This window comes from Pan troglodytes, chromosome 5 (genome assembly GCF_028858775.2).
Source record: "Pan troglodytes isolate AG18354 chromosome 5, NHGRI_mPanTro3-v2.0_pri, whole genome shotgun sequence".
Taxonomy (NCBI): Eukaryota; Metazoa; Chordata; class Mammalia; order Primates; family Hominidae; genus Pan; species Pan troglodytes.
In genome coordinates, this window is record NC_072403.2 from 46,936,658 (window position 1) to 46,958,865 (window position 22,208).

General features: G+C 45.7%; 1 protein-coding gene and 1 long non-coding RNA gene across 2 annotated transcripts; one reads left to right on the forward strand and one right to left on the reverse strand.

Annotated features, from left to right (window-relative positions):
- Positions 1–2,151: 2,151 nt before the first annotated feature.
- Positions 2,152–8,838, reverse strand: LOC107975131 (uncharacterized). Its single transcript, XR_001718406.3, has 2 exons — positions 7,896–8,838; positions 2,152–2,925 (listed from the first exon to the last, which is right to left on the reverse strand). It is a non-coding gene; the product is annotated as an uncharacterized LOC107975131 (long non-coding RNA).
- Positions 8,839–8,980: 142 nt separating this feature from the next.
- APOBEC2 (apolipoprotein B mRNA editing enzyme catalytic subunit 2) lies at positions 8,981–19,923 on the forward strand. Its single transcript, XM_003311293.4, has 3 exons — positions 8,981–9,129; positions 16,740–17,304; positions 19,509–19,923. Exons 1-2 carry the CDS (start codon positions 8,981–8,983, stop codon positions 17,281–17,283), a joined length of 693 nt encoding a protein of 230 aa, XP_003311341.2. The 3' UTR covers positions 17,284–17,304; positions 19,509–19,923.
- The last annotated feature ends 2,285 nt before the right edge of the window (positions 19,924–22,208 follow it).

Below are 22,208 nucleotides of genomic sequence, written 5' to 3' on the forward strand. Positions count from 1 at the left end.
ATGATGCCTAGGGCGGCAGAGTGGGATAGAAGCTTCTGGACCTCTGTGTGAGTGTGTGCGCGTGAATGAATGTGTGAAGGCCCATGGGGGAGGGGTGGGCACACCAGCTCGCCTCCACTCACATGCCTCCCCACCTGGCATAAATATTTAGCACTCAGATGTTTAATTACCTGAAAAACAAAAGGCTTTTAAAAAGTGACAAAAAAGCCAAAACAGAAAAATACACCTTAAAAAAGGGTACTAGGGGGCCAGGCATGGTGGCTCACGCCTGTAATCCCAGCACTTTGGGAGGCCGAGGCGGGTGGATCATGAGGTCAGGAGTTCGAGACCAACCTGGCCAACATGGTGAAACCCTGCCTCCAAAAATACAAAAATTAGCTGGGTGCAGTGGTGAGCACCTGTAGTCCTAGCTACTCAGGAAGCTGAGGCAGGAGAATCACTTGAACCCGGGGAAGAGGAGGTTGCTGTGAGCCGAGATCATGCCACTGCACTCCAGCCTGGGTGACAGAGTGAGACTCCATCTCAAAAAAAAGGGGGGGATACTAATTATACATGTTAAGGTTATATAGTATATATTATACATTAATGTATATATCAGATTTATGATGCAATATCTAGTTATAACATATACTATGGTTGTATGATATATGTTATAAATCTCTGATAAAGAAGATTATAGACCTTCTTTTTTGCTTTCATACATTCCTATGCTTTCCTTATTTTACATCAATTAATTACTATTAGAATAAGGCAAAGAAGATTGAAAAAAAGAGATTAAGCCTCAGGGTGCTGACAGGTGAATTCATAGGAGCTTCTTGTTCAGCCTTCTATCTTGCTTCTCTTTTTCTAAACCTTCTTAGTGGCTTTTTAATTTTTGTCTCCTCCCTTCTCTGATTTTCTTCTGTCCTTGTTTCAAAGCCCTGATGGTGGCAAGGAGGGACCGCCCTTGAGTAAGCCTCCTCAAATCTTTAACAAGGTCAGCTGGAAGGCCCAGACACCTTGCAGTAGGTGGTCTCCACCTGCTGCATGATGGGGATCACCAGAATTGTTTAAAAATCCTCATCAGCCTCTCCAGGGAGGAGGCCTGGGCATCAACATTTTTAAAACTTCCCAAGACCTCCTCAGGTGCAGCCAAGGCTGTACCACAGCTGTTTGGAGCTATTTTAAAAAATGCATGTTCCTCAGACCGCACTCAGGACCCATAAATGAGAACGTTGCGGGTGGGCTCTTGGCATCTTCAGATTTAAAACCTCCTGAGCACTTCTGTCAGCTGCTAGCTAGTTTGAGTGCTTTGGGCACAGATCATTTATCAGGGCCCATTTAGCCTTGACAATCTGAGGTTTTGTGAGCTGAGTTTTAGAGCTGAAACAAACTGTATGCTCTCAGGTGAGAAGCCAGCAAGGCAGCATAATTTGAGAAGAGGAGTGGCTCTTTCCAGATCTCACCCAAGAGAGGGAGTCTGCAGCCTCCCCTCCTCCACCAAGGGCATGCTCAGCCCAGTGGGTCAGGTCACAGGCACCCCAGGAGGACACACACAGTGTCCCACCCACCTTTGTATCTCCAGCCCCAGGACAGGGCAGAGCACAGAGTAGGTGCTTGTACGTTTTTATTTGTTGATTAATTGAACGAATAAATGAACACATTGTCGTACTTTAAAAACAAATGCTGACCAGCACCTGCCGCCACCCCTACCCCCACCCCTACTCTGGAACAACTGAAAAAAGAAGGGAAAGGCTTTAATCATTTTGGAAACTCCTGGTTCTAATGTGCAGCCAAACTGAGACGCGCTGCTGCAGGGTATTGCTTCTTATTGCTTCTCAAAGTGTGCCCCAGAGACCTCCTGAGACACTTGTTGGGACTCCAGACCCATGAAATCAGATCATCTTGGGGAGTGAGAGCAATAGGGTATGGTGATTTGCAGTTCTGGCCATGGAGTCAGACCAACCTGGGGTTGGATATTGACTCTGTTATCTATTAACTGGTAACCTGGTGCAACTTCTAGCTATAAATACTGATGGACAGAGGATAGGCTCGGAACCCAAAATACATGGGTTCTTACCCAGCTCTACTACCATTGTGTGATCTTGGCAAGTGGGCACCCCAGACGTTATCTTCCATTATCATTATTATCATCTCATAATAATATATGCATTGTAATATTTGCTACCAATTTTATTCATTACCAGCTAATTCTAGAAGTTAGGTGGAACCTCCAAGAAGATGTATGATGCCTAGGGTATTACTTTGACCTCCCCAAGGCAAGCTGGAGCCACTAACCCATGCCTCTAGCTTAGGACTTAGCCCTAGAAGAAAGCTTAATTTGGGCAGTGTCCCAAGCCCTGGGCTAGCACGACCACCTGATACAGCATGAGCCAAGCTAAAGAGATTTTTGGCCATGTGCAGAAACTCAGCATGAAAGGGCAGAATCCCAACTCCAAACTCTTATCCTCTAACTCCAAAGTTGTCCTTAAAATCCTCCTCTGCCCCAGCTCCTTGGTTCCTGGGTGAAGGGAGCCCGTAATCCCACAGTCTCCAACCTCCCTGGGACTCTTGTCTTTCCCCTTACCCCACTTCCGAGTTCAGAGCCCAGCCTAGTGGACACCTGCCTTTGGCCCTCCTCTCTTGTTACTTAAGAGCTGTGCCTAAATAGACTTGGAGCTGCCTCTTCTCTTTGCAAGTGTATCCCAAGCTTCCACCATTCAAATTATGTGCACATTTTTGTTCTGAGGCAGTATTTTTCCATTTGCCTCTGATTTGGTTGAGTCGGAGACAGACAAGATCATAAGGCTCTGCAGATCTCCCGTCCAGCGGCTAGAGAGGCACTAGGTAAAACAGCAGACCCAGGAGGTGGCATATCTCATTCTATTGTATCCTAGTTCATCCTTTCCTCTTCTAAACCTTCACTCTTCCTCACTTTGACAATTTCTGCAGAATGGAAACATAGAGAGGCTAGGTGAGATGGCAGAGTGGTAGGTGTATGTCTAGTGGTCAAAGATTGGTCAGCTGGGCTAGGAACAGGGCAGAGTGTAGGATTATTTATTCTGCACATCTCTGGCCCCTCCTACCTACAGGCAGGTAGAGCAGGTAGGCAGGAGATGCCTGGAGGCCCCTGAATGTTGTCAGTCCTGGGCCAGGGCTCCAAAGTCTCTTTTCTTTTGTGAATGGCCACTATCTGCTCTGCCTCTTGGGGTTCCCCTGTACCCCAAGCCCAGTTTCAGAGTCTTCCCAGAGGTCCTCTTTCTTGTAGTTCCAGAAAACAAGCACACAATCCTTTTGTTTTAAGGATTTTACTGCTGATTCTCATTAGCAGCTTACAAGGTACTCAGTCCAAAGCCCAACTTTGCTGAGAACTCCCTCAGATCTCGACCTTCCTCTTGTATCCTCAAGTAGAGCCCAAAAAAAACATTTACCTGCCTCCCAGACTCCTTCTCCCCCCACCCCCAAATGTCGAGGACACTCCATACATTTAGGCTCTTCTTCTGGTATGGAAGCCAGGGGAAGCCATCCCTGGTCACACCAGGGCCTTGATCATGTTCATCAGGGCCTCATTTGTCCCTTTCCAAGGTTGCCCAGCCCACACAGAGATTGTCCACTAAGAGAAGCACCAGAAAATCCCCCTAGCATCCACTTGCACCTACTCCAACACATTTCTCATTTTAAGGGCTGAAATTCCCCTCTCAAGTTGATTGTAGTTTGTCACCTCTTCCCAGTAGGTTCTTTGGCCTTGCAAACACCCCTTCAAAGAGGAATACTATTAGTCACCTTAATGTACATGATCCTTATCAGATCACTTTCTTTAAAGACTGAAAGTGCCAGCCACGGGAGCTGGGCAGTGCCAGGAGTAGCCACTGGAATGGAAACCATGGTGACCAGGACTAAAGTCACCATTTTACCCAGGGTGGTGTGTCCCACATGGCAAAGCAAGCATTGTGTCCTGTACAGAAGACTGTAAACTCTGTCCTGCCCTGTGATTCTGGTGCCTTCTCCAATCCCAGCCTCAGACTCTGGGAGACCCTTGGCCCCCTCCCCTCTTCATTAGCCAAGGCTGCTCAAAGCTCTGGACACCTCGCGTTTATATCAACAGAGCAGTTGCTAGAGGAAGCAGCCTCCCGCCCTCCAGAGGGGTGTCTGGTGCCCAAGCCCTGTTGTTTGTGTACCTTGTCTCAGTAGTGACCAGAGGGGCAGGCAGGCCTGGGCTGCGTCTCTGGGGCAACGTACTGTTGGGGTCCCAGCTGTCCCTGCACATAAAGCACCGACTCCATCAATGCACCCCTGAGGTATCCTCTTTCAGGGAGTGAGAATTTAAACCTTCCTCTGGTGAGGCTTCTATTTTCCACCAGCCCCGCTCCTGGCCTCTCTGCTCCCTTCCCAATGAGGGCAGCTCCACATCCAGCCAAGATCCAACGAACAACCATGCCTGACCCTGTCCTCTCCTTCTCAGCCACCTCCTAGAATCTCTGAATGTTTTCTGAAATGACCGTGGGAAACGGGACAGGGAGAGGCATGCTGCAGCGTATCCCAGGCCTAACCCAGCTCCTTTCAGCCACTGCCATCCCAACAGAAGGGGGCAAGGGCCTGCAGAGACAGGCTGGGAGGATTCCAATTTTGGTTTCCATCCCCAGATACTAGCTGTCTGGTCTCTTTACCTGTACCCCCAACACACAGATACACACACACACACACACACACCCCTCATGTACCAATTACTTCCTAGAGTCTGTTTTTCCTGCAAGAACTCCTTCTCAGCTTCTTCAACTCCCACTGGTCTCTGTCCTTCCCTTCTCCCAGAGGCTGGGCCTCATGGGTGCTGGCAGCAGTTGAGACTGAATGGTGAAGGAGGTAAAACATGACTCTGGAAGCACATGGCTCTGCCCTCTCTAGCTGCATCACCTTGGGCAAGTCACTTAACCTCTCTGGTCTCAATTTCCTCACCAGAAAAATTAGGATAATAATAGTACCTACCCCAAACATCCTTGTGAGGAATAAATGAGTTAACCTACATAATATTTTAGAGTAATGTCAGGCCAGCAGCAAGGACTGTGTTAATGTCAGCTCTCCTTGTTACTAAATTCCAGGGAATATGACACAGTAGGAGAAGCATGGAACTTGGGAGCTGACAGATATGGGTTCAAATCCCAGCACCCCACTGACTCCACGTGTGACCTTGAATGAAATACCTTACTGCCCAGTATCCTCCTGTGCAGGAGGGGGACTACTGATAGAACCTTACCCAATAGGGTTAACACTAGGTGTGAGGTGTGCCAGCCCTGAAGAGTATAGAGGCAGCTGTAGGGAGAGGAGTCAAGCTCCTGGCATCTGATCCCCCAGATTAGTTGCTGCACTCTGGGGTGAGCAGAGTAAACTGGTCTGACTTGGAAAGAAGAGCCAGAGACCAGCCAGGAATTCAGGCCCCCAGGAGGTGCCATAAATAGCTAGAGCAGATCAGAGGGCCTCCAGGGATGGCAGGCTGGGAGACGGGGAAGGCTCAAAGGAGCAGTGAAAAAGGAAGCTGTCAGTCATCAGTCTGGGGGCAGACCCAGGACCCTCTCCCAAAGGTCGAAGGGAAAACTGTCTATAAGTAAGATAGAAGAAAGGGGTCAACTCTTAAGGACCAGCCTGAGACTACCTGCGCACCATTCACCCTGAGCTGTTGGGAGAGGCAGGTAATTCTCGACACGCCATTCACCTGTGGTCTTCACAAGCCCACTCGGCGCCCTATTTTCTGCCCTTTGACCATTTGGAAATAGAAATCAATAGCACAGCCTGTGTCACAGATGGGAAAACGGAGGCTCAGAGATGTCAAGTGATTTGTCCAAGATCACACAGTGAATCGGGCTAAGATGGGGATATGAACATAGAATATTTTTTGCCTCCTAATCCAGGGTTATACATGACAGCCAAAATAGAAGGCCCTGTCCTCAGGGAGGAAGTCTTTCTTGCAGGGGAACAGTGAACTGAAAGGATCCATCCTCCTTGCTTTCCTCCCCAAGACATTTTACTCTTCCTCCGTTGATCCAAGCATATCACCCTAGCTGGGCCTGGGAAGTGTGAGAGGGATGCACATTTATAATGCTTCAGAGATGTTTCATCAAAGGTAGCTGTGCGCAGCCCTGGGAATAGGCTGAACTTGAACTTGGGCTCCGAAGACCCGAACTCAAAGCCCGTGTGATCTTATACAAATCACTTCACCTTTCTCAGCCACAAGTCCCTAACTTGCAAAATGAGGCCCATAATTCACACCCATGTGAGACTGGTGTAAGGACTAAATGAGATAATGCATGCTTGAATGCTTGATTAATGCCCCAAATATGATAAAAGCTGGGATCCCCTGGTGAGCCAGCACCTTATTTATCTCTGTACTCTTGGTATTTACCACAGCACCTGGAACATAGGAACCTCTGATAAATGTTGACTGAACAAGAAAATGAAGTAAACTCTCTACATTTAAACGTGGTATGTTTGTGTGATAACAACATTCTTTGCAGTTTATCAGCTGCCACTGTCTTTTTATTGTGGACACAGGCACTATTATCTCTACTCAGTGCTTTATTCCCCCCGAAAAATGTTTGAAAAAATAAGATCCAGATAAAAATGCTTTCAGTGGCTGGGCGCGGTGGCTCATGCCACCCAGCACTTTGGGAGGCCAAGGCAGGCGGATCACGAGGTCAGGAGATGGAGACCATCCTGGCCAACATGGTGAAACCCTGTCTCTACTAAAATTACAAAAATTAGCTGGGCATGGTGGCACGTGCCAGTAGTCCCAGCTACTTTGAAGGCTGAGGCAGGAGAATCGGTTGAACTCGGGAGGTGGAGGCTGCAATGAGCCAAGATCGTGCCACTGCACTCCAGTCTGGTGACAGAGTAAGACTCCATCTCAAAAAATAAATGATAATAATCCTTTTAGTAGTAAATCCAAAAGGTAGGGGACCATATAATTTATTGTCCACAGCAGGACACCTTTGGGAGTAAAGGGGTGCTATTAGTAATTATGTCTGGACAACAGGAAGAAACCATGACTGGCAAACCAAAATGCAGGGCATCACACTAACAGAGCACTCTGCTGCTCAGACTCTCTGGAGGAGGGAGCCCTAAATCTTCCAAGCCATCTTGACTCCTCTTCTTTAGTCAGACCCTCCAAAGGGTGCCCTACCCTCTCATCCCCACCAGCCAAACCCATTTGGAGCTGTTTTCAGATCCGTTCCCCAGTGTTCTTAGGTTCCTCATTTTCAACCTACAAGTGACCCTGACCCCTTCCTTCTGCTTCCCTGAGAATGGCCTAGAGTATTTGCACTGCTCCAAACACGAAGACTTTTGCCTCTGCTAAGTACCCATCATGAGAGCTGCAAAAATCATCTAGCCATCCTCTGCTGCTGTTCCGGCTCAGGGTCTTTTCTAGGGGCCCCCATCATCTCTCTCTGGCCTCAGTAGGCTTCTCACTGGTCCCCTGCCTCTGCTCTTCCCAAGTGCTCAGACCACCTGTCTCACCTGTTCAGAGACAATGGCTTCCCACCTCAGTCTGAGAAAAAGCAAGGTACTTATGACAGACCATAAGGCCCCAGTCTCTTTTACCCTTGTTATCTCTCTGGCTTAATCTCTTAGAACTCTTCAGTCACCCAGATGTATGTCCTCGCTAGTTCCTCAAACACCCCAGGAATGCTCCCTTCTCAGAGCCTTCACTCATGTTGTTCCCTTCCTTGGAACGCTTTCCTCTTAGATAACCAAATGATTAGTTCCCTTGCCTTCTTCACGTCTTCTTCAATTGTCTCCTTTTCAAAGTCCTTCACCCTGGCCATCCTATAAGTATGTAACCCCACCTCTTAGCACTTCCTGTTTCCATTTCCTGTCTTTTCTCCTTGGCACTTATCATCACAAAATAGACCATGTATTTTACTTACCTTATTTGTTGTTCAGTTCCTCAAGCTCCACAAATCATCACAGCAGGGATTTTCATTTGCTTTGTTCTTTTGCCATATTCCCAGTACCTGAAACAGCACCTGGCATAGAGTAGATACTCAACAAATATTTGTTAAGAAGAATAAAAGACTGACTGTGAGGGCACATAGCATGGAGGTTGAATATTTGGCCTGAAGTACAAAGGCCTGCATTTTAATCCCGGCTCTGCACACTTCTGTGAGTCTCAGTTTACCTGTAACTTGGGATAATACACATCGCCTCCCATGGCTGTGGCAAGCATACATCTGATTTCATTTAAACCCCTAAACCCACTGCCTGGCCTATTTCAAAATCTCTGAGCTAAGTAAATGGCAGCTATTGTTACTCAGGGAGGCTCCTGATCGATTTGACATTACATTATGGCTTTGTAACAGGCAAATCAGCACCCACCGCTTTTGAGTCATAACTCACACACTTACTCCCCAAATTGTCAGTTTTGATCCCACCTCTTCCAGGACCCCTCCTTTCCTGAACCCACGTTCCCCCAAAGCAAATGGCCTGAGTCTTTTTGCAGTCATCCCCTTTCAACACACATCTCCTCCTGTTTAAATCTCAGAAGGCCACCCTCCTAAATCTCAAGATGCCTGCCCTGGGGCCCCTTCCACACTCTCCCCCAGTGGAGCTAGGGAATTTGGGTGGGAAACAAAGGGGAGAACATAAGGTGAGCTGAGAGGGAGAGGGAGAAGAGAGCAGGCCAAGCCATACCCACCTGCCAGGTTCCTGTCTTTGCCTACTGATAAATAAGGGATACTAATGGCCAGATTTTCCATTCCCCCACCCCAGCACCCGCTGTCACTCAATTAAAAAAAGATAGAGGGAGAGAGCCTGGGGGAGGGGCAGGAGGCCTTGGCTATAAAGCCTGTGGCTAAGTGGGGAAAGCACGAAGCCTGGCCTGCTGGGTCCTTTTCCCGTCATCCCCAGCCAGATTTAGCTGCTGACAGCTGCTTGGGACTCTGCCGCCAGGGCCTGGCCCAGACCTGCCTGCCTCTCTCCTCTCCCTCAGTGACTCCTGAGCCACAGCCCCTCCATGGCCCAGAAGGAAGAGGCTGCTGCGGCCACTGAGGCTGCTGCGGCCACTGAGGCTGCCTCCCAGAATGGGGAGGATCTGGAGAACCTGGACGACCCTGAGAAGCTGAAAGAGCTGATTGAGCTGCCGCCCTTTGAGATTGTCACAGGGTAAGCCTCAGATGTGGGCCAGGGTTCTGCTCCCTAGAAGAGTGCAGCCTTGGGTTAGGCTGTGGAAATTCAGGATGGTTATATTAGGCGTCAGGGCCAGCTACAACCCTGCAGCAGTGAGAGTGCACCAGTGGGCCCGGCAGGGGTGGTAGGGGACCCAGCAGCAAATTCTCTTGGCTTCTCAGGGTGACACCTTGGGCTCTCTAATCAGGGAGAGGTAGGAGGAGCTCCTTGGAGGCAAGAGCCCAGAGAATAAAACCACCCTTCAGGCCTCCTGGTATTGGGACGGCCACCTGCCTCTCTGGGTAGAAGCTTAGTCCCAGGGAGTTTGGCGAGGACAGAGGATGAGACTGGCACATCTATATGTGGCTCCGGTCAAAGCACCCCTTCCCCTCAACTTCTCTGTTCCTGAGTGGGTCTCTCCGCTAGCCATAGGCCTCTAGCCCTTTCTTTAGAGCTTCTTCCTGGAGTAGATGCTCCCAAGACAGGAAAGATAGATCCATCCTTTCCCAAGACTCAGAAGCAGCTTTTTTCTTATTAAATCTTTTGAGTCTCCTCAGGGGCTGTCCCACAGAGAAACAGAGAAATTACATGCAGATAACGCAGCCCAGGAGCTTATGGACACAGGAGCTGTTCCAACATGCTCAGGCATTGCCTGGAGGAACTGGGACCCAAAGAAAAGGGTCTACAGACTGCAAGGAGGGGGCTGTGTGCACGGTACCTCTGTCTTATCCAGATTATGCCATCTCCAGGAATAAAACTAAGTAGTCTTCTTCCTCTTCCCTTTCTATTCCTGTAGCGGAAGACCCTTCTAAATCCTGAGCAAAGAATAAAAAGAGAATCTATGAGGCCATATTTCCTCCTTGAACCAAACGTTTCCTTCATGGGGTCTCCAGGAATGACCACAGGCAGAGTGGGTGCGAGACTAAGAGAAGTTTCAGGAAGAAAGGAGGCATGATGCTTTCAAGGGGGAAAGGAAGCCCTAAGTGGCAATTTGGACTTGATATTTCAAGCTTGACAAGTGATTTTCCAGTCAGCCACAGTTTTAGCACTTATAACATGAAGATCTATAGTAGTAAGGTCCCTTCCAGCTCAGATGTTTTCTGATTTTCAAGAGAACCTAACGGAAAATGCATCCTATTTCCTGAGGCAAGAGTAGCCCCTGAATTTCCATTTGCCCATGCCCACCCAACTAATCTCACCCTCATCCTAGGATTAAGGGAGCAGCTGGGCACAGATTAATATAGACACAGGGAAAGCCTAAGGCAGCCTGGCCAGGAGAGTCCTCAATTCCAGTGGCTTTCTTATGGAAGGAGAGCCTTTTTCTAACACCTCAGCATGCTGGTATACGCTATCCTTAGTCATACACACACGCGTGTGCACACTACACTCTTGTGTGGCTTTCCAACACAGAGGCAGGGTAGGTCAAGAACAGAATTAGACCATGTTTGTTCAGCTGAACATGCTTTGGGGGTCCCAGAGCAATGGATCCTGAAGGGTTAAGTCCACTGATAAAACTTACATTTGTCCAGGGCTTTATAATCACAACATAGTTTCATGAACATGAGACCATTCAACACTCAGCACAAAGGTAGGAGAGGGAGATATATTATTGCCACTTTACAGAGGGGGAAACTGAGACTCAGAGAGATTGAATGGTATGTCCAAAACCACAGAACTGGTAGGTGGCACATCTTCTTACTCCCAGCAAAGTATCCTTTCTACTGGTCTCTTATTCATTCTGGATCCCAGGTTTCCCAGAGCTCCACGTTATCTCTATCTGGGAGGTAGTGAGGACCCAAGGCTCAGAAAAAGAGGCAAAGAAGGGGCAACGTTCTGAGCAGTCTGTGAACAGTTCAGGTGGGAGGCAGAGTGCTGAGTGTTTCCTGGCCACAAGTAACAGCTGTAGAGAGCTGTCTCCTGGGCCCCTCTGGGTAAACAGATGGCTTAAAATAGCCCAGAGGTGCAGCTGGGTCTGTGCAGGGAGAGGGTGAGGGAATAGCTTTCCTCTCCTTCCCTCTTGAGATGCATTCCCCCCAGGACTCCCTCCTGGAGTCAAGGGGGTCAGCAAAGCAGCTTTTCTAGCCTGGTCTCCTATAGGGAAGATCTTTAGTGCTCCTTATATTTGGGCCAAAAACTAGCAGAAGAGCAGGTGGCTTTTCCGGAAACAGTCCGACATGAGGAGGGTAGCTGGTAGGAAGGAGAGATGCCCAGCTCATAGCGATTCTGGTTGAATAGGGCATTCAGGATAGAAAGCGGAACTGAGCACATTAACAAAATAACATGGTAGAATGTTCTGGAAAAGGGCCTAAGCCTGCCGTAGCGTGCTGAAGCCAGTTCCTGTTGGTTCACAAGTCTCTTCCCTACTCTGCATCCAGTGATATCACCTCGGGAGCTTGAAATCTCTGTAATGGGAGTACTTACCTTATGGAAATCAGCAAACTTTAGAAATTGGGGATTCTTCCTTCTATCAGAGAGATGAGTGTTACACTTATCAGCACACCACTGAAAACCAGAAACCTCTGAAAGTGAGAGGAAGAGCAGTAGGAAAGGGATCAGGTTTGGTAATGCTTAAGATACAATGCAAATTGTATCTGAAGGATACAATTTGAGGCCTGGAGAAGGCATCATATGTATCATACATCAATTTCCTTTTTCTTTTTTGGAGATAGGGTCTTGCTTCTTGCTCTGTTGCCCAGGATGGAGTGCAGTGGTGCAATCACAGCTCACTGTCGTCGCAACCTCCCGGGCTCAGGTGATCTTCCTGCCTCAGCCTCCCAAGTAGCTAAGACTACAGGTGCATGCCACCACGCCCAGCTAATCTTTGTATTTTTATAGAGATGGGTTCTGACTGTGTTGCCCAGGCTGCTCTCAAACTCCTGGCTTCAAGCAATCCTCATGCCTCAGCCTCCCAAAGTGCTGGGACTATAGGCGTGGGCCACTGTGCCCAGACTAGCTTTGAGTGTCTACTGTTGTCCAAAACCTTAGAAGTTGGATTACTCACTCTTTCAGGTGAGGAAACTAAGCCTCAGAGGGATTAAGTCATATGGCCAAAGCTTGTTGATGGAGTAGGATGTGAACCCCAGGACTGTCTGACTCCAAATCATCACACTGCATCCAAAAAACCAGAAAGGATTCTTTTTATATTTACTGAATAAGAGTTTTTCATTTACTGCCTGTTTCCCCTGTTAGTATTTAACCTCTATGAGGACAGCACTTTGTCTTTTTCACTGCTTTATCCTTAGCACCTAGCTCCTGATAGGTACTCAATACGTATTTGTTGAATAAATGAATGACCTAATGAATAAGAACCTTTTGGGTGGTTCTTAGGCTCTCTGTCAGACAAGACAGGGAATGAACTGGGGGAGGGTTTCTTGAGGACAGCAGCTCAGGGTGTATGACGATCTAGCAGCACTAGGCTTAGGTAAGAATTCCCCTGGCTCATGCCTGCTTCTGGACACAGCACGTTTTAGTAGAGCTCTGGGGCACGAGAGCTGGTTGTCTCCCCAGCTTTCCAACCCAGTGAGAAGTGACTGTGGCTCTGCCTGGCAGCACCCTTGATGTGAGCTTGGCTTTGTCTCTAGTTATGTTGTGTATGTTTTTACAGAAAGCAGAACCTCCTATCCCAGGGATTATTATGGAACAAAGATAAATGGCACGCAGAGTGATTCTTCTTCTAACCACTTCTTTAGCTACCAGTAGTTTACTCTAGCCATGTAAGGAACACAGAGAGGCAGTGTCCAGAGGAGAAGGGTGAGATAAGGAGTGAGGGGACTTCGACACCAGTTAACACCAGCCACAGCCCTTTACCCTCACCCTGGCCTCTGGAGCACGCTGGGTGGTGTGTCACCAAGAAGAGAAGGCGGCCCACTGACTCTGGCCAACCTGCCTTCCACAGAGGGTTGGGGGCAGGTCAAAGCTCAGGTGTGAAGACCATGCCTACCAGGGAAAACAGGCAAGTTCAGGGTTTCCTGTGGGCAAAATCCCATCCAGTCCCACAATCTGGAGTTCCCTTCTCAGCTCTAGGGAGTCAGGCTGCTAGAACCCTCTGCTCCTGCTCTTACTACTCTTTCTGATTATGCCCACTCCTTGGTATCCGCTTTGAAAAGTGGTCTGAGAAAGCAGAAGGCCAATGAAACCAGCAATCCTCCCTCTTTCACGCCAGTCACCAACAGGTCTAGTGAGGGAAAGCTGAAACAAGTCAACACATAATTACCTATGAGTAGATTTTTCCACTCATGGATTATTCTGGAGCAAATGTTTAATCTCAGTCCAGCTTCAACTGCCCTCTGGGTTGCTTCCTTTCACAGTATAGATTTATGCTTAGAAAATTCAAACGTTTTGAATGTGAGCCTGAGAAAAATGTATTACATTTACTCACATCCCTTCTCCCTCCATCAAGCAGATTATCTTCCCAATTTTTTTTCTAGATATTTGGACTCTCTGTTTCCTCCCAAGTGAACTGAAATGTCCAGTAGCCTGGGTCTAAGCAGATGAAGTGTGACTGGCCTTGTTTGGAGAAAGTATGAGGAAATGGTGCTTAACAAGGTGCTATCAGAGGCTGGGGAGAGGGAATAGAAATCAGGCTGTAGGTTTCTACGCATGAGGAAGTGACTGGATCAGGGAAAGAAATCTACTACCAGCATCTCTCTCCTGACCACCACCCACCACCACCACCCCACCACACACACACACACACACACACACACACACACACACACACACACACACACACACACCTTTACCAGTAAAATATTTTCTGGGTTAAATGTAAAGGGCTATAGTTAAATATGATACTTAGGCCTATCATGCTACTTAAAAAAAACTGCTGGTGATGATTTAACAAGTTAGGTGTCATTATTTCCTTCCTTCCACTAGTGGGCATAATAGTGTTAATTTATTCTGTGAGTCTACAAAATTGCCCAAGATGGCCATGTTGTCTAGTTCCCTGGAGAAATTCCAGACCTCTACTACCTCTGTTCTCCTGGTTTCCCCCCAGGACCTAGCTATTTTGGTCTGTGAGAGGCCTAAAGAATCTCATCTGACCTTTTTGCTCCTTCTAGAAGACCAAGAAACCCATTCAGAAATCAAGCAAGTTTAGTCTCTGAGCAAGCCCAAGGGAGCGACTAGGAACCAAACCTTCCCTGCCTTTCCTTTGCTCCTTGAAAGCACTTCTTTTCCTGAGGCATCTAGTCCAGAAGGCCCTGCTGAGGGACAGAGTAGATTCTAGGGCTGCTGGCCAGAGGGGTTGGAAACCCGTATTTATAGAGAGATGACCTTTCTTCCTCTCCCTTGGGTTTCAGGTTTCTTTGGGTCTTCTCCTCTTGCCTAGGGAAGAGGAGGAGGGGAAAATGTCAGAGCTTAAGAAGGGCAGAAAGAAACAGTCACCTCACAACCATCAAAGCCAATTTGCAATTGCATGCTGGGCCAAATTCACACTGGCCTAAATTCATACTTTCAGCTGAGCTATAGGGAGCTCCAGAAGGAAAAGAGGGACCACACGGCAGCTACTGTTTAAGCTTCCAAGCTATTTGAGTAGCCATGAATACTTGCCAGGGTTCCACCTGATAATCCATCATATAGGTGGCCCTGGATTAGACTTGGGGAGGGGGGCAAAAGGCCTTGAAGAGCAAGTTTGGGCAGGAACGGTAAGCTCTGAGCTTCTCAAAAGCAAAAAGCCACTCCAGGAAGTGAAGGGACCATTTGGCAACTGGTAAAGTTGAGGAGTGGTCTGGTGGGGTGAGTACCTTTGGGGAGCACTCACTATAAGTGAACGCCTGACAGGGATTGAGAAGAGGAGCAGGGAAACATCAGGCGATCCATTCTCCTAAAATGTTAAGTAAACAATAAACACCTCCAACTAGGGACACAGGGGCTTAGAGAGCTAAGTATAGTACCTGATGGAATCCTGGGGCTGGGTCCTCAAACACATCCATCTCCACAGTGGAAAATGAACCTGACAGCATGGGACATGGAAACTTGGGTGGATACATTTTGGTGATGGGTGGGGGTGAGGGAATCCTGCAGGGAAATAAGTCAAGTTTACTCATATCTTTGGCATCTGCTGCTTATCCCTAGGCAGCCAAGGCCCTGGGATACCAGGGATTCCCCTGCAGCCCAGGGAGTCTGTTGACTTCTTTGGGAAAAGAGAAGAGGTGGAGACAGGCAATAGTAGAATTAATGGTGCCATAGGTATCTCTTGGGGCAGGCAGAGAGATTACATTTTTAAAAAGGAAAACATTGAATCTTTCTAGCTGGTACTCATCTCCTCCTCTCTTGACATTTTTCATCTCTCCTATTAAAAATTCATTTTCTTTGGACTTCAAACTTGAACAAATCTTGCCTATTTTAGAAAAACACACACATACACATAAAAGTAAAAACAATCTTCAACTCTGATGTCTTCTCTGGCCCTTCTCTTTTTTCTTCTCCTTGTTATTACCAAAATTTTCAAAATTCCTGGACTTTTCCTGCTGTTTTCATTTCCTAACCATCCATCTCCTCCTCAAAGGCACCCACACAATTCATCACCAAGTTTAGTGTCCTAAGATACCTACTGGACTTGTTCAATTTGAGGCTTTTCCTCAGCTTCACACTATCTGCCTATTGCCAAGACTGTAACCTTGCATGGACATCATTTTTATTGTTTTCCTTCTCAAGAACCTGTAACAATTCTCTACTGCCTCCCGAATCAAGGCCAAACTTTCGAGAACCTTCATAATACTTCCTTTACTGTACCTATCCAATTTTAGCAGTCTTATAACGTTCTCAGCTGTTTTATTTACATCTTCTCTGTCCAGCTGCAATCTAGCTGCTAAATTATAAGCATCTGGAGGGCAGAGACCAAGTCCTTTAAGATTTGGAGGTGACTCAATACTAAATACAGGCTTAATTATCCCAAGATACCCTTGAGTAGTCTGTCCTCACAGATAAAAATTCTTGGACACTTAGCATGTGACAATCCCTTTACCTGAAAGTAAACAGACTTGAGAAGTAGTCACTTGAGAAGGAGAGCATGTTATTGCAAGTTTTAGGCCATTTCATGCCAAGATGCAATTTACATGAGTTACAAGGAAGAGAAAAAAGCATAAAATGCTCTGCAAAATCTTTGTTTTGTTCTGTCATGAGAAATTTTATATGCTTGCTACTTACCTGGCCACTTATTGGAATCATCCAGAGAGCTTTTTAAAAATACTGATGCTTGGACCACCTCTCCACATGTTCTGATTTAATTGGTTTGGCATGAGGCCCAGGCATTGACATTCTCAGTCTTCTAGGTGATTCTAAGGTATAGGCAGGTTAAAGATTCAGTGATTTAGAAATGTAGGGGTATGTTGTGCTGGAAGAGTGATGGTGGAGACAATGTCCTAGTAGGGTGACCAAAATGCACACCTCAGTCCAAATTCTCCTCTCTTTCAGATAAACCCTTTTGGATTTTTTAATGCTTTTTTTTTTTTTTTTGTCACTGATGTTACCACAGACAAGACCTATTTATAGTAAGAGTGAATGCATTTCTGAAATACTGACCTGGAAAAGCTACCTACTCTAGGCTGGTTCTAGAAACAAGAACTTATCATTCTTTCCTGTCCTTTTGTCTCCTTGACCTACAGAGAACGGCTGCCTGCCAACTTCTTTAAATTCCAGTTCCGGAATGTGGAGTACAGTTCCGGGAGGAACAAGACCTTCCTCTGCTATGTGGTTGAAGCACAGGGCAAGGGGGGCCAAGTGCAGGCATCTCGGGGATACCTAGAGGATGAGCATGCGGCTGCCCATGCAGAGGAAGCTTTCTTCAACACCATCCTGCCAGCCTTCGACCCAGCCCTGCGGTACAATGTCACCTGGTATGTGTCCTCCAGCCCCTGTGCAGCGTGTGCTGACCGCATTATCAAAACCCTTAGCAAGACCAAGAACCTGCGTCTGCTCATTCTGGTGGGTCGACTCTTCATGTGGGAGGAGCCGGAGATCCAGGCTGCTCTGAAGAAGCTGAAGGAGGCTGGCTGTAAACTGCGCATCATGAAGCCCCAGGACTTCGAATATGTCTGGCAGAATTTTGTGGAGCAAGAAGAGGGTGAATCCAAGGCCTTTCAGCCCTGGGAGGACATTCAGGAGAACTTCCTATACTACGAGGAGAAGTTGGCAGACATCCTGAAGTAGGGCAACTGGGTTTTGCCTCACGTGAGTTTTCCTGGTGCCAGGGCACCAACACTTTATTATGTTAACTCCAGTAGAAGGTGTGAGGTCAGGTAGAATCTGTGATATGTCTGATTTTCCTTTGGAAGGGTTTCATTTCTCTGCTTTTGTCTGGTTGCAAAAATAGTTTAGAACATGTCTCTTTCCTCTGAATCCCTCTCTAAACTTTTCCCTCCCACACTTTCGTATCAAAGTAACTTTCCCCTAACTTAGAATACTCAAGGTTGACAGGAATCCTAAAACTTTCATGAGGCAAGATGACCTTCTTTGGTAAGATTTAGATGGTGCAAGCACCTGCTACTGAACCACAGCAGAGAAGATACTGAAATCCTCTGAGTATGCCCCTGTGTACATGTCAGGGATTACTAATTCCAGACACCTTCTAGATGCCTCGCTCCCATATCCACTGGCAATCTTACCATTCCATTTTTCTCTAATGAATGTTTTTTAGTCCTTCAGGGACAATTTTTTCACTTATGGTAATTTTGAAATTCCCCAAATGGACTGGTATTTAACTTGTTTTAAGCCAGACCTGCTTTCATGTTTTCAAACAAATGGCTACACTTTGAAGGAGACCAATAATTGCTGTGTGAAAATACAATACGGGAACATTTTCCTTATGTTGAGAAGACCTCAGTAGAATTCATGGAGGATGTCGAATGCAGGAATGGGGATAATATAGCAACAAGCTAGTCCATGCAGGAATATTTAAAGAGTTAAAAAGACATTTGTAAAGTAGGCAGCAGCTCAGAAGTAACCTCTTACAGATATCAAGAGGTGATAGGAGAAAGATTAGCTATTTAAGCAAATAATTAGGACACAATTAAGGCCAATTTGGCCTCTTGCTGAGGGTAAATTAAACTCTAACAGAAACAGGCTAATTACCCTCAGGAAAGAGGGCTAAAGGATCCTTTACTATCTTTTTTACATTTAGTCTGATTGAGTTTGCGCCTACAGAAATGCTATGACGAAGCCCCCTTTGCAAGGCCCCAGTTACTGATCAAAATCTTCCAGTAATAGAGGAGGGGTACTCACTACACTCTTACCCAACTTTAATCCTGCAACAACTCACATATTACTAAAACATGAAAACAACAAGCTTCCATGAAGATAATTTACTTTTGGTCTCTCTCACTCCTAACACCCTTAAGAGAAGATGTCGCTTCATAGACACGTTTAGGAAATATCAATGTTCCAGAGCTTGATGTTGGCAGGTGTTTTCTATTAGACATGCACATGGGCACCTGATCATTCTCAAGCTGAGCATTTGCCAACCCATGAAGATACAACTTTCAGCCATTTCTTTTAAAAAGCAGGACCCAGTCACTGAAGTCAGTGAGCCTATGATAGGGTATACTGTGTGGTACTCTGCTCACATAAAATAAGACACTTGATAGTGGTGAACAGTAGTCAAAACAGATTTCTGAGGGTGCCCTCTGAGAATATGAAATTTAACTTTCAGAATTCCTTGAAGATTTTGTTAGTGTATGTACTATCACTGTAATTATAAACCCAACATAGATTCTACAGACTAACCGGCAGCTTAAAATTTAACCCCAGTATATTTTCCTTTCAGACATCTTTCAGAGTCAAGGGCCCAGGTGCCTAACTAGCAAGTCCTTAGAGCATTTTTTTTTTTCAGTGATTTCAAATATAACTGTATTATCTGGACCCATTAACATGCTTCCCTGTCTTCTATTTGAATTGCTCATATTTGTGAAGGGAAAGGTTAAGATATACCAAGTTAAAAAAAAAAAAACTGGCATGAGATAAGAGTGTAATCTAAAAGCCCAAAAGAACAACCCTGCTTAATTAAAATAATCTTGAGAAATGAGCATTTGTTAAATAAAGTGTCTTATTTTACATACTTCTTATTTCATCTTTCGTTTTTTTTTTTTTTTTAATGACAAAATAGTATTTAATCCTATATTTAGTCAAAAGACCAGAGTTAAACCAGATCTCTTCTGGGGCTTTTTCTGTGTAAACCACATCAAAACATGAACGAAAGACTGGCTTCTGATTTAGTCAATCCTGGTAAATTTACCCAATCCTGCAAAGGAAACTATGGAGGAGAAATCCAGGGACTTGCTGGGAAGGGCACACAGAAACCTTAGTTCAAAAAGAAACTAGTCATTGTTCGGGGCCAGCAGAGCTCTCAGTAACACATTTTCTTTGTTTGTTTTACCAAGGTATTCCTGCTGCCACCAAGAGATGGCAATGACATGTACAGCCACCTGGGACATGCCTGTCTTCCTAATACCATTTGGAGCTGGACAACATTTGACACCAACCAATCATACTGGACAAGGCCCTTAGAGGACTTGAAATATACTTCTCATGCTGTAGTTTATTTAGGCTGTGCCTCTCTCTCTAATGCTGCTCTCGGGAAGGACGAAAGTGACCTGCAAGGAGAGAAATGCAACCATACATGGGCTCCAGTCAACTATGGGACTGAAGGTCCTAATTGCTCACCCAAGGGGGCTGCTTAACACAAACAGCCTCAGACCCGAGGTTTAGATTTCTGAAATATGCATTTTATGTTAAGTTGGGTATTTTTTTAAAAAAAGAAAAACTGCAACATTAATAAAAGAAGTGGTGTGTTTTTCCCGTGGCCAGATTTTTAAGAAACTTGAACATCTGGAAGTTGCCACAGACAAGCGAGCTAGTCCAGACACAGGGACACTCCAGGCTATGAACCAAGCCATGGTTAAACCAAGACTTGCCTAGACAATGCAGAATAACTCTCCCATACAGACTTCTTACAACAATCAAGTGAGGGCCTTTCCCTTCTCTGAAGGCAAGTAATAGGGCAGAAGGTGGAACAAAAAGCATGAGAAATCTAAGGTAGCCACATCCCAAATGCCAGTTAATAAGCAACTAGCTTCTTTATTAGAGAGGAGCGGGTGAAAAGTAGTAGTTTAATGTTCAGATATACAATCATTTAAAAGTATTCAATACATGGTGTTTGATGGTAATGGCAGGATGATGTCAAGTCTCTCTCTTTTTTTTTTAAAGGTTTGTTTGAGTCCTATGTGGAAGCAAAAATTCACGGTGAATTTCCGGGTGTTTGCCAAACTCTAACTAGGTTTCCAGGAATAATGTGTTCACTCTGATTACCAGGACATGCCTCCTTTCCCCAGGCTTCAAGTGTGATAGGTCATCGGAATTTGACCCAAGACTACTATCGGCAAATGACAAAGTGCTTTATCACATTCCTGCTAAGTCCCAGAATTCCACTTACAGCCAATCCTGAATGAGACTAGGTTTTGTCTAAAGAATCAAGGCTCAAACACCAAGAAAAAAATAATAATAATAACCGTAATCTCTTTAAAAGTAAAGGAAGCCTAGAAAATCCATGTTTTGACTTGTGTTAAGGTTTACAGATGGTACTCAATTTACAATGGTTTGTCTTGCAATTTTTTGACTTTACAACGGTGCAAAAGCCATACACATTCAGTACACCCTTCAACTGAACTCAACTTAAGATGGGTTACCCAGACATAGACCTAAGTTGAGGAGCATCTGTAATTGCAGAGTTAAGCAAAATATTTTAAGTTTCTTTAAGTTTCTTATCCCCCACTCTCACTTTCAATTTTGTGTATTTAGACAATCTCTCCTTCCTTTTTCCCTTCAACTTTATGTGGACAAAAGCAATGCTTCAAGAAAAGCCTCAATCTAAAAGTTTGATAATGAACTTGACCCTCCACTGCCCCTACCCCAACAACATGAAGAACTTGTCTGTTCCACCTAGAAATACAAAAGTGAAATACTTTTTTGAAACTGTTGCCTCTTATCAGGCTGATATGTGATAAGAACACAGTCTAAAGTACAAAGATTATATTTAACCAGTACTTTCCTGGTGTTTTAACCAGCCCCTTCTAAAATACAGTTGTTCTTTTATACTTGGGAAAGCAGCAGGTCCTGTGACAGACCCAAAGTCACTCTAGGGAGAAAATCAATAGCAAGTCTGGCTGTTTTAACTCTCAACACCACTGTAAGGGAAAACAAGAAAATGTCTAGTTTCCCGAATAGCTCTGATACTGAACCATTGGCTAAATCCATGAACTTTATTTTCCTACCATGACCACAATAGACGACTGGTCTTTGCAGCTTCAGAAGAAAAGAGGACTAATATTTAGACCCCAGCTGGCTGCACATCCAAATCTTCTATGGAGGTTAAAAACACAAAAGTGGCCATCCCACTCCACCACCAAATTTTTTTATTTTTTATTTTTTATTTTTTTTTGAGACGGAGTCTCGCTCTGTTGCCCACACTGGAGTGCAGTGGCACAATCACAGCTCAATGCAACTTCAACCTCCCAGGCTCAAGCCATCCTCCCGCCTCAACCTCTAGAGTAGCTGGAACTACAGGCCTGCACCACCAGGCCCAGCTAATTTTTAATTTCTTTTTTTTTTGTAGAGACAGGGTCTCGCTATGTTACCCAGGTTGGTCTCAAACTCCTGGGCTCAAGTCATCCTCCAGTCTCAGCCTCTCAAAGTGCTGAGATGACAGGTGTGAGAATTTTTTGAGAGGAAGTGGCCTTTATTTTTTTAAAGAAGACTCATAAGGATTTTTGACAATCACTGATTTATTAGGTCACTACTCTGTGCTAAGTACTCTGCCAGGCATTTAACATACATTATTTCACTTGTTTTCATGATTAAATTCAGGCAGGTTCAATCACAGAAACCATGCAGTGGACAAAAGAGAGAAAAAGTTCACCATGAGGAGATTCTAAAAACCTGCCTTTTGACTTGTCTATTTTTATCTTTTATTTCTCACTTTGCTTCTCCTCCCACTTGGACCCTTTTTCTGACTGTTTGAAATTAAGTTGCAGGTGAACCCTCCATTACCCACGTCCAGAACAAATAGACATAAGCACAGAACC

Bases quoted from the DNA above. Each gene is read 5' to 3' on its own strand.
- APOBEC2 (XM_003311293.4), top strand. From the start codon at position 8,981: ATGGCCCAGAAGGAAGAGGCTGCTGCGGCCACTGAGGCTGCTGCGGCC. The intron at 9,130-16,739 runs GTAAGCCTCAGA...CTTGACCTACAG, and splicing joins CCCTTTGAGATTGTCACAGG to AGAACGGCTGCCTGCCAACT.